The sequence below is a fragment of the Syngnathus typhle genome, linkage group LG4, assembly GCF_033458585.1.
Source record: "Syngnathus typhle isolate RoL2023-S1 ecotype Sweden linkage group LG4, RoL_Styp_1.0, whole genome shotgun sequence".
Lineage (NCBI taxonomy): Eukaryota > Metazoa > Chordata > Actinopteri > Syngnathiformes > Syngnathidae > Syngnathus > Syngnathus typhle.
In genome coordinates, this window is record NC_083741.1 from 22,963,679 (window position 1) to 22,975,847 (window position 12,169).

Sequence of the window (12,169 nt, forward strand, 5' to 3'; positions counted from 1 at the left end):
CTGAAGACTATGAATCATGACTCAAAAAGACTATGGATCATTATTTTATGATTATAAAGTCATTTGTTCCGTCTGAAGTTGAAATAAAAAAGATAAAATGGAGAATGATTTGATTTGGATTAAAAATCTGACATGATGCATTAATGGTGCGCCTTATAGTCCGGTGCGCCTTATATAAGGATAAAGTTTTAAAATGGGCCATTCATTGAAGGTGCGCCTTATAGTCCGGTGCGCCTTATAGGCCGGAAAATACGGTACATAAAATGCATAAAAAAAAAAAAAAGATAAATAAATGCAGATAAATAAATAAATACAGATAATTAAATAAATAAAGATAAAGAAATAAATAAACAAATAAATAAAAAATATATAGGTTCACCTCACTTTTAAACATCGCTGTGATGGTCAAGCACTGCATAAAAGTATGGGGGTGCTTTAGAGTACCCACGGAAAGTGAATTTGTCCCTTTTACTAAAGTTAGAACGCTTTCATTTCTAACACAACAAAAGACTTGAAGCCGATTCCCATGATATACGTTCCTCCACCCGCCTCACTCGCTCCCAATTAGGTGATGCACATCTGAATCTGCCACTGCTTCACAGTGAATACATATTTGAAGCACATCTAAAAGTCAAATGTGACGTTTCGAGATTGACTCGCTATTGAAAAAGGAGGAAAAAAACATTAGCGGATCATTTGCGGGCAAATTAATGGCACATCGCAAATCGATAGCATTTGGGGAGATAAACACTTTGTTTATTCCGCATTCCCTGAATGTCAAGGCTTAATGAAAGTAGTATGGCGTCTCCGACACCGTTATTTGCAATTGTTGTGCCTGCACTCAGACGTCCCTCCAAGTGGTCTCAAGTGGTTTCTTGCATTTCTTCCGAGTTCATTTTGTTCCAGGGTAAGCAAAACTAACGAAGGCAAAAATCTACTCCCTTAGAATGAGGCACTTGTCATTCTTGTTTACACTTACTAGGTTGCGGCTTCTTCTGAAATATACCGCACTTGGCTCGGCCTTTATGAAATGCAATTAACCTTCGATACACTTTCACATAGTAAGTGGAAGAAGATCTAATCCATTGTAGCCCTTCCAGAATAAAAGGAGACCTCCCAAAAATATATATTAGGTAAAAGAGGAGCTCTGTTTTGTCTCCAAATCTGAAGATATTCCCCTGCTGTCGCACAAAACAATTTCGATCCTTCTTTCTTGTTTGTGCAGTCAGAAGACGCAGCATCCGTTTGGGGAAAAATACCTTTTGCTCCTTTTATTGTAATACGACTTTGTTGGAGCAAGACAACCCGAGCAATATTTTGACAAATAGGAGATGATAAAAAAGGAAAGTCAGGAAAAGAAGGATCCACTTCAGACAAACACAACCCAACACATTCACGCACATGCTCACGCGCATGCACAAGATTATAAAACGGAATTGTTGGGTTTTTGGTCCTATTCTTAATAATGCCTGTGTAATCCTTCCAACTTTAGTTCAGTGCAGAGTGAAAAGATTTCTCTCAGGGTTAAGAGTTTATCTCAGGCTTTATTTCTGGCAGCAGCAGTCTACTAATGTCAAATCACAGCAAAATCAATGCTTAAATGCTATTGAGATTTCTCCCTCAGGCTGGAATTTTCAGTGAGCTTGACTTAAAAGCGACCTGACTTTTTTTTTTTTAGAGATGCGGGCCATCATTGGACGATTTATGAAAAATAATTTTTGACTTACAAGCAACCTGACTTTTTTTGTTGCTTTTCTAGCAAAGCGGGCCATCATTGGATGATTTTTGAAAAACAATTTTGACTTACAATGGACCCGACTTTTTTTTTTTCTTTTTCTCGAGATGCAGGGCATCATTGGACGATTTTTGAAAAACAATTTTTGACTTACAATCGACCCGGGTTTTTTTTTCTGGAGATACGGGCCATCATTGGACGATTTTTGAAAAAACATTTTTGCTTTTCCGTTCAAGAAAAATATAAATATGAAGTTAGCGAACACACTTTCACTTACTTCTTAACAAGCAGCAGTTTGGCAACTAATATTCACTTGAACTTTACTGTCAATTTAAATAGATAAAGTACCGTGACACAGTACGACAGACCGGACCTTCGTGATATGGCAGAAGCCTTTGAACATCGTGCAAAATTGACCCTCATCTGACCACGGCACAGAAGAAACTTTCCATCACTTCATGTATTAAGTGTTTTTTCGCCCTTCTGCAGTTAGCGCACTATTGATCCTTTGCGGTCCTCGGGAATCAGCGGCTATCGATTTCACTTCAGTTGTAAGCTTCTTTTTCTGACCTATGTCTCTCTTCACACTGAGCCTCATTGTCCGAGCAAGCTTTTCAAACATCCGAACCGCTCGGCTGTGGCTTGACTTTTCAAAAACGCTGTGAAACGAAATCGCAGCTAACAAAGTGTAGTTTACTTTCAAAGTTGACATTGTGCACCATCAATGCGCTTTCAAAGTCTCATACTGCTTGAGGGAAACTACTAACAGCTTGGAACAGCATGATGCTTTGCCACAACAGGGAATAAAAGCCGTAAATGAGAAAAAGATGAGAACGTAATTTAATTTTTTTTTTTTCTCCACGACTTTATTACAACGTGTCATGATAAAGTTGATTCAAGTCAGCTGATGAGCTCCCTATCGACCCCAACGTCCAAATTATACGGCATGAGCCTACAGAATACCAATCTATTTTTTTTCCTTACCTTGAATAGGTCACCTGTCATGTACGTTCAGTCATCATACTCTAAATGTACTCCGATAATGACTTTGGAAGGTAAGAGTGATTATCCACCAAGGATATTTTTAGCTGTGTCATAAATTATTTGGCTGGTGCAAAAGAACACGAAAGAATTTATCCGAACATTTAGTCTTACTGCTTTTTTTGCGCTAGCGGAGCCTCTTAAACTTTGATAAAAGGAAAAAAAAAATCAATATAAGGTGTGGATGTTCACCGTTATGCCCATTTAAATGGCTGTCCTGGGGACTGCTTCAGACTGGATCGATTGGAGTTTGATTTCAGATGCCGCAGTGATCAAGTTTTATTCTTGTAGGCTAATGGAAATGCAAGAATCAAAAATTAATATATCCAAAAGTAAAATGCAATTGATTGGGGATTCTCCTTTGGAGATTGGAATTACGCAGACAAACGGAATACAAAGCTTCTCAAACTGGCCTCATTTCTTCCAATTTAGCTTTTATTGACTTTCTTATGTAATCCTGCTGTACTCTCTTTTCAGTGAATCCAAATGTGTCAAGTGATCATCATCATCATCACCCACCGATAAAGGAAGCGAAGGTGAAGGTCTCATCCGGGAGCATCAGACTGACTGCAAACTTTGTCACCATGACGATGACTTGCTTACATGTGCTCCTGGCATTGTCGTAAATGTTGAGTTTGAACCTCGTTTAACAAAACGAGGACACGTGACACAAACACGCCACGGTGCAGGACACACAGGCCATGCGTGCATCCTTGCAAAGACTTTTAAAGAACATGTCCTGCTTTCGCTAACGGAGGATTATTTTGTTAAGTATCATTTTCGAACACTAACCACAGTCTCTTTTCGGAAAGCTTTAACTGTGTGACGCGTGGCCTTCAGTCGTGCAAATCGTGGCAGTCTGCTGTAAAAACATTAAGGAGAGCCAAAGTAATTTGATTTTAAAGACAGGCATTAGCACTTTGAGGCGTCAGCACAAGTGGCAAAATATCGAAAGGAATATGCAATTTGCAAACAGTTTCTCTGTAATGCTTTTACAAGGAAATGTCGAACAATTTCCTTTCCTCTATATTCTTACAGCCAGTTTAATTGGTCTATTTAAATTTGAAGGCATGATGAGAAAGAGGGAGTAAAAAATATGAAAATAATAAATATATGTGTATATTTATACGTATATATATATATATATATATATATATATAAATTTCCGTCGTCTTTCAGACTCTGCAAGCTCCTGGAGCGTCTGAAAGACAAATCCAATCTTTTTAGCTTGTTGCTTGGCGCTACATACAATGCACAATATGGAGATTGTCAGCTGCCAGGATTTTTTTTTTTGCTGCAGAGAAATGGAAAATGCCATCCATGAATGGTTGAGGGAATCTTGCTGTACAGATGTGCACTCTTGCTCACACTGGATCGTGTCAAGGAAGGGATTAGGTAAAAACACTGACTAATATTTGCATCCAAAACAAAAGAGATAGATTTGATATCTTTCCTGCTCTTGTGATAGAGATCAAAAAAAGATTGTGTCCTTTTATGTTTTATTTCTTTCATTCATCTGGAGCTGCAGATTCAAATCAACGTCATATTGATAGCCAAAGTGCAAATATGTTTGTCTGCAGGATTTTCTCTGGTTGATTTCACTTTGGATGATTAGATGATAAGGCATTGCTAACACATCTTGTCGTAAATAAATTTGATGTTCTAGCACAATTTAGCTTTTTTTTTCCGAACTGAAATTTTGCGCTTTGGCTATCGACATGATCCTTGCCCGCCATTCATTCACCATTGCATACTCGTATAAATTTGAAGCTCATGTCTTGCCACTGTAATACCACCATCCAAGAATACGGTATGAGGATTGTGGCCCAAATTCCCACAAGACCCAAAATCTGACGTGAGAAAACTCCCTCACTGTAAATAATGGAAAACAACATTAAAACCGATGCTCCCTCGTCGCTGGAGCAGAGTTTGAATGTCCATAGTGCTTGAAGACATTTCGGAGGAAATTCTCATACCTAATTCAGCGTATCTACTGTAGGCGACTTTCACCGGCACACCAAAAATATAGATGGCACAGGAAGTTCTCATGGATGGAAATATAGTTACTTAGAGGAGCTGTTGTTAGCGCCGTGGCATTTCTGACATTAATGACGACCTTGTTAAAAGCAGAAATGTATCATTGTCACCAGGTAGCATTCTGTCAGCCTTTTAAATATCGTCCTAATATTTCTCACATTATTATAATTGATAGATTTGTTTGGAGAATTTTAAATCTATCCTGGGGTCATCTGGAAAACATAGCAGGGCTGTTTGATACTGTCAAAAATATTGCTAACAAAGACTACATGCTAATTTATTTTTTAACATTGTTTTTTCGGTGATGGTTCGATTTTTGGGTTCTCAGAGAGAGCCCAGGTTCTGCTGGAAAATAGAGTAGTTGTGATCTTTACCATGAAAAAAAATATTTTCATAAACAAAATTGAATTTTGTATTTATGTTCTGCCCTATCCAAAATTAATACTTAACATATTTTAATAATATAATGTAAATTAAAGATAATTCAACCAGTCTTGTTGATGTTTGGCCTCCATTGTGTCACGACTCGCCCCCGCTCAGTCCATTATGTGGAGGTCATTGTCTGTGTGCTCGCCCCTCCCTTCCTGTGTCTCGATGGCACCTGCCTCTCGTTACCTGTCGCGTATATAAATCCTGTCTGCGTGTCGCACCCTTTTCGGATTATTTCTTGTCTCATGTTCTGTTGTCGCTGGTTTCGTGTGTCTTCTTGTGTCTCGGTTAGTTGGGTTTTTGTTTGCCAGCCCTGTCAGTCAGTCCCGTTGACTTTGCCGGTTCTGTTGGCTTGTTCCTTTTATCCTCCCCTGTTCATCCAGAGCGACTATTTATTTAGTCTATCTATCATGTCATTTATTTTTGATAGTCAATTCTACGCATGTGTTTACTTGCACAAGTAGGTCAGTTGATTATATCCAAATAAATCTTCAAATATTATCAATGATGATTTGTTGCACAAGCATGGACTAAAATAAGTCTATTTTCAACATCTAATTCAGTGTGAAGAACCGAAAAGAATTCTTGTGGAGTCAAATGGAATATGACCTTCAAGCAGCAGACTTTAGAACTACCAAACTTCCTTCAAAGGTTACCGCACCGGGCGGATAACAAATAAAAAGACAAATATTTTATTCTACAGACTGAAAGTCAAATATTTGATCAGTCTCTTTCTCGCGATGGTTCCCTGACGCAAGATGGACGCCGCCACATGACTTCATCCGGCTGCATTGAGGTCGACTGTTGTGCCAGTTCTATTTATGCCACCGAATGATGCATAATTTATCGTTTCTAATTAGGTGGTAAAGCGGAAGCTTACGCTGGTGCGCACATATGGAATTTTCACATCTTGGCTGATTTTTTATTTTTAAATATGACAGACCCACCACGCACTGCAAAAAGAAAAAAATGTCAGGTACTTCTCTGCATGAATTAAATTATCACCTTCCAGAACTTTTTGGGTTAAGTTGAAGGATAAAACATTTTGAATGTAACAAGAAGGTTAACAGTGAAAAACCTGACACTTTTTTTTATTAGCGTTAAGGTGGTGAGAAATGAATGACTCGAAATAGAAATGACAATTTCTCATCTTTGCTGGTAGCGGTGCAATTTCCCACTAATTTATTATTCCGGTGTGTCACGAGCGAGCTATTCTTTGCTGACATCTTTAACAAAATGCAGCAAATGTCGGATTTGCTCGCCAACAAATCTTGGCTGCTTTCTGGCTTGTAATCCACTTCAGCTTTGTCTAGTCTGTTGAAAAGCATTTTGTACCTGACGCCCAATGCAAATGCTCGACGTGCTTTGCATTTTTTTTTTTTTTTTTAATCGTTGTGGTGTCAGCCTGAACATAGCACGGGCTTTCTCCATTCGTCTCATTCAAGGAGTCAAGTGGTAGGTCAAAAGGGTAAACCGTCTTTTTCTCCTCAATGCTACATGCTAATGTGCAGTCAGTCAGCACTGAGCCCCCCAGGATGGGTTTTACTATTTATTTATTTTTTTTCTGTTGGAAGATCAGAGAGGGTAATCTCTGTCTCTGCGATCTAGGATTGTTCTGCTCTTTATCCCGAATCCGCTGGGAGAGTCAGACAGAGAGGGCGATAAGGGAAATGATTGGAAAGCTCGGATGTGATGTTCACAAGTAAAAAATGCATGATGATAGGAAATGACTTAAAGCATCCAGAATGAGGCTTATGTGAGATTCAGCTATAATGTGCGGCAAATATACAATGACACACTGGCCGGCAAGTTTCACTGCCACGGGATGCAATGTGGTGATACGTTAATCCATACGAGGATACTTGTACATTTTCTTTCTCCACACTCCATCCTGGGTTCAAATGTGCACATCACCAAGATATACGTTCCAAAATAAAATAAAAAGCCTCGGTGCAAATGCAATGAAACTCCAACTTTGAAGAATGGGGAAACTTATCATATAGATATTCTATAATATCAAAGTACCGTTTTTTTCCATGTATAATGCGCAAAATTTAACTAATTTATTGTCCTAAAATCTGGTGTGCGCATTATACATGGGTACAATTTTTTATTTTTTCATCCGGATATGATCCGGAGGCCGCCATTACAGATGCGCTTTCTTCTCTGCTGTTCACTTCAAACACGCTCCATACGAACACAATGCTCTCGTATCAGACGCTTGCTCGATCACCTGCTCGTTTGCTGTCTGTCACAATGTACCCTACACAAATCCGAAACATTTCTTCGCTATCGAGTTTGCTAGCGCATGCCCAGTGATACTGAGCGGCAGAATAACATCCGGTTGTTCCCAAAGATGATCTTTTTTCTGAAATAATTTTACGTTTACGGACTTAAGTAGGAGTCAAAATTTGGGTGCGTATTATACATGGCTACAGGCTTTCTTCCAGCATCAACATGCCATTTTTAGGGTGCGTATTATACATGGGGCGCATTATACATGGAAAAAAACGGTAAGACTAAACCATACTAAATGATGCAGTCCAACTGGCGGTAGGGGCACATATGTTTTATGTAGAGCAGCAGCGGGTTGTTGATCGTGCAAAGTAAACAACATTTGGAGTGCAAATCACTCAGGAAGGAGTTACTTGACTAATGTCGATGCGATGTCGCCACAGGAAGTCGCAGACGGCGTGTGTCGATACCAATTGTTCCTCGCGGGCAAAAGGAAGTTAGCAAATAAGTACTCCCGTGTTCGACTCTCTGTGACATTATTTATAAATAAATAACACTGATCAATGTCACGTAAGGGGTCGGCAAAGTGAGCTGACACAAAAAGGTATCCCACGCACCCACCTGCTGCCTTTCAAACGTATTTATGTCGTATTACGTAGCGTTGGGTTCAACCCATTTAATTGCCGGGCTCTTATGGGAGGGTAAATTGAAAAAGCAAGGTTTAATTTCAAACTTCTCAATGTCCAAGGGACTTTTCTATGTCTCCAAAGCCCTAACACTATTACTTTGTCATGTAAAAAGCAATTACAACGGCGGCCTGAATGAAACGTGTCACCAGAGGATCTATTAACAAGATCCTCAGATTCACAGTTAGCACCCTACTTTTAATCTGCAGCTCAAGTTCTTTGAAGGGCAACCAAAAGGCCCGTTTCGTGTCACAGAAGTTCTTGAAGGAAGCATTTCTACAGATTAGATCCTTTCCAAAAGATCATCAAGATGGTGATAGGTTCAAAAATGGATTTATCCTCCCTCAAGACGATTTGTCTCACCAAGAAGCAAATCGTAGCCGACTTTGAAAGTGATTGCATATCTGCGGCAAGAAATCATTTTTAGATTTTAAGTCAAATCCATTCAGTCGTCTCAGTGAAATTACAGATACGTAAAATGCGATGTTCCGCAAGGATCCGTATCGGGTCCGTAACTAATTTCATATAATGGATTTTTTTTCTTCTTTTTATTGCAGTCATCATCATGTTGTTCGTGTTATTGTTGTTGTTCTTCAAATAGTCCAGATGCATAAAACAGAATGAGCAAGATGATTCTTTTCCCATTAAAGCAGCTGTCTAAAGCTGGCTGCTTTATTTCAACTAGATCACAATGGAAGCGTAATTATTTGTTTGTTGAGAGCAAATTGTCAGGTTGGTCTCAGGAAAGGAAAAAAAAAAAGGCTTTCCATATCACATCTCGAGTTGCCCCTTTCTCGCCACTTTATCCATAATTGAAGCATATAAATAATTGTACATACAGAAAGAAAGCTTGTAATGAATAATTCCGCTTCATATGTGACGCAGTCTCCATCGATGCCGTCGTACAAATGAATAAATTGATGTTTGGAGGAGCTACTTAGATGTAATGGATGTGGAATTGCACAAGGCTTTTTGTCTTTTGTTCACGAGTTGAAAGATATTTTTCTGCATGGCCTGACAACATGCACACACAGTTTGAAGATGATGTCACCTAAATGCCGTGGCCTTTTGCCGTCATCAAACCCCGACCGGTGGGGAATTTGTGACGACTTTGACAGCACGCTTCAAAACACAAAATGAAAGGAGCTCTTTTGAGGACCCCCCCCCCCCCCCCTCTCTCTCTCCTTCACCTTCCAGCAGAGTTCTTGAGATTTGTCAAATATGTAAGTGGGTGGAGGTGCTCCGGCAGCCCGTGGTGGCCCAGCACCCTGGCAAGACACTTTAAGGTTTGATTTCAAGTGTCTGCATAAATCACAGCCGTGTTTGACTGGAGCAGTGGCTTTTGACAGCTCGAGAAAAGTTCTTCTGGTGTTTGCTGCAAACTAGTACACGACTGGGATTTTTGTTTGTTGGAAAGTACGGGCCCCTCCAAAAGAATCGGAACAGCAAGGTCAATTCTGTGTACTGAAGATATTTGAGTTTCAGATCATAAGATGAATGCTGTTGAGTCATGCTCTCAATTATATATTGTTTTCCTTTTGTGTTTTGATTAATTGTATTTATTTCTTATTTCTATGGTTCTTTATTTTATTTTTATCCACCGGGTTCAGTGCAATTACAAGGATTTCACTCGAGTAGCTGCTGCTGTATGTCACCGTAAATAAAATAAAATAAAAATAAATAACGTGAAATAAAATAAAATAAATGAATAAACATGTATAAATAAATAGGTGAAAAATTATATTAAATTAAATAAATGAATACAAATAAATAAATTGATTAAATGAACAAACAAACCAAATCCAGACTTCTTAACTTCAGCCTGATATTCATCTTTTGATCTGACACCCAAATGTCTTCAGCAATCAACAAAATCAGAGGCATCGACCTTGTCGTTTCGACACACAACCCGATGCCAAAGCAGCTGGCAGGAACACGGCGCCATCAAGAACACTCCAGGATTTTCTCACTCCCAACCCAAAGCAAATAACGCAGAAGAGGAGGACCGTGGGGAAACACAAACACTTAACGTGCAAGTAGCGAGAAGTCACAGATGCCCTGCTCACTGCAAGTGTGCTTCAATGAGACATCTCATCTGTGGCAGGCTTTGGATTTTTGTCCCCAGCTGTTCCCACCCTTGAGTACGGGTCACAAAACGTCGCTCCCGGTGCCTTTCAACCTTGAAAATCTGGCTGCACTTGACAGACGTGCTGCCAAAAATTTCGATTTCATTGTTGTGGCAGCTTCTTTAGGTTCGGCGGCATCACTGGGGGATTCCTGCTCAGCTCTATTTTGAAACACAATCTTTTTCCAAGCTCGGATAAAAATTCTATTGACATGAAGGATCTTTTGGGATCACGTTGTCCTCATTCTTTGTACTTTTATCAGATTTGGCCAATTTGACTCAGACCTGTCCTCGTTTTGAGATGATTAAGAAAAGCAACCAATTAAATGAGCAATCTGTGCTTTCTTTATTAATCTTATGAAGGCATAAATATAGCAGCCTGCTGGAGGTTTTACGTTCTGCCTGCACTTATGTAGGCTCATTTGAAAACCCCCCAAAACAAATGAACTCATTCAGTGCCATTGACGGTTATATACGTCAAAGATATTAACTGGGTTGGCAATGAATGAGTTACCGTTTTTTTCCATGTATAATGCGCCCCCATGTATAATACGCACCCTAAAAATGGCATGTTGATGCTGGAAAAAAGCCTGTACCCATGTATAATACGCACCCAAATTTTGACTCCTACTTAAGTCGGTTAACGTAAAATTATTCCAGAAAAAAGATCATCTTTGGGAACAACCGGATGTTATTCTGCCGGTCAGTATCACTGCGCATGCGCTAGCAAACTCGATAGCGAAGAAATGTTTCGGATTTGTGTAGGGTACATTGTGACAGACAGCAAACGAGCAGGTGATCGAGCAAGCGTCTGATACCAGAGCATTGTGTTTGAAGTGAACAGCAGAGAAGAAAGAAAGCGCATCTGTAATGGCGGCCTCCATGTCATATCCGGATTTAAAAAAAAAATAAAAAATAAATTTTTTTTTTTCTTTCTTTTGTACCCATGTATAATGCGCACCCCAGATTTTAGGACAATAAATTAGTTAAATTTTGCGCATTATACATGGAAAAAAACGGTAATTGAATTGCCCCTTGGGTTGAATGAAATGACACTACCTTGCGATTGGCCGGTAAAGGGCTCGCCCCCAAAACCTTCGAGTTGGGCGACGCTGACCAAAACCGCCCGTCAGAACTTTCCATGGAGCTTAACTAAACAACCAAGGTGTCAAGAATTCATTCTGTTAAAGAGAACAGAAGGTGTTGATTGTCAATCCCTCCCGTACACGAGCCAATAAACACCTGCTGATGAAACCTGAAATTGGCACCGATTCAAAAAGTGCACGAGCTGACTCCAAATCGAGTTAAAAAGACTCATTTGCACATTGTGTGCCCAACTCACGGAACTGCAGACAAGTGCAGATTGGAATCTTTAACAATCTTGGCATGAGTTAACTGCAACATGCAAGTATAATATTGCTCAAATACGAACAATGACATCTTCGGAGTTTTTGTATTTTTCCCACGCCGAGAAACGTCAAGACATATTTTAAAACAAAATCTTTAATATTACTTCCTATCATTTTCAGTAACAAAAGCCAAATGAGCAATCCATTCATTTATTTAAAAAAATGGTAAGGCATGTCTGCTGTATCAACAAGTTCACTTCCAAAACACTTAAAACACACGTGCGTCGGCAGCTGTGCTCCTTGTTTGCCTGATTTTGCAAATGAAACACACACTCACACACACACACACACACACACACAGTGCCACACTCACAGCAAAAGTGCATTACATCGAAAATGGAAAGGACCTTGCATAAAACACCTCAAGTCAGTGGCCATTGTCGTCTGGTACAAAGTATGAGGAGACAAAAAAAAAAAAAAAGTAGCCTCCATTAATGCTAAATGCGTCTCTAGGAGATGGGACCAACTCCAT

The 12,169-nt window shown here is 39.5% G+C and overlaps 1 protein-coding gene across 1 annotated transcript in view; it reads left to right on the forward strand.

The window, feature by feature from the left end:
• The window catches only part of gpc5a (glypican 5a), a 55,537-nt gene extending 50,231 nt beyond the window's left edge, over positions 1-5,306 (forward strand). The window contains exon 9 of the mRNA XM_061276303.1: positions 3,254-5,306. Coding sequence (XP_061132287.1) covers positions 3,254-3,402 — 149 coding nt within the window. The 3' untranslated portion in view covers positions 3,403-5,306. The remainder of the gene's footprint in view (positions 1-3,253) is intronic.
• Positions 5,307-12,169: the final 6,863 nt, after the last annotated feature.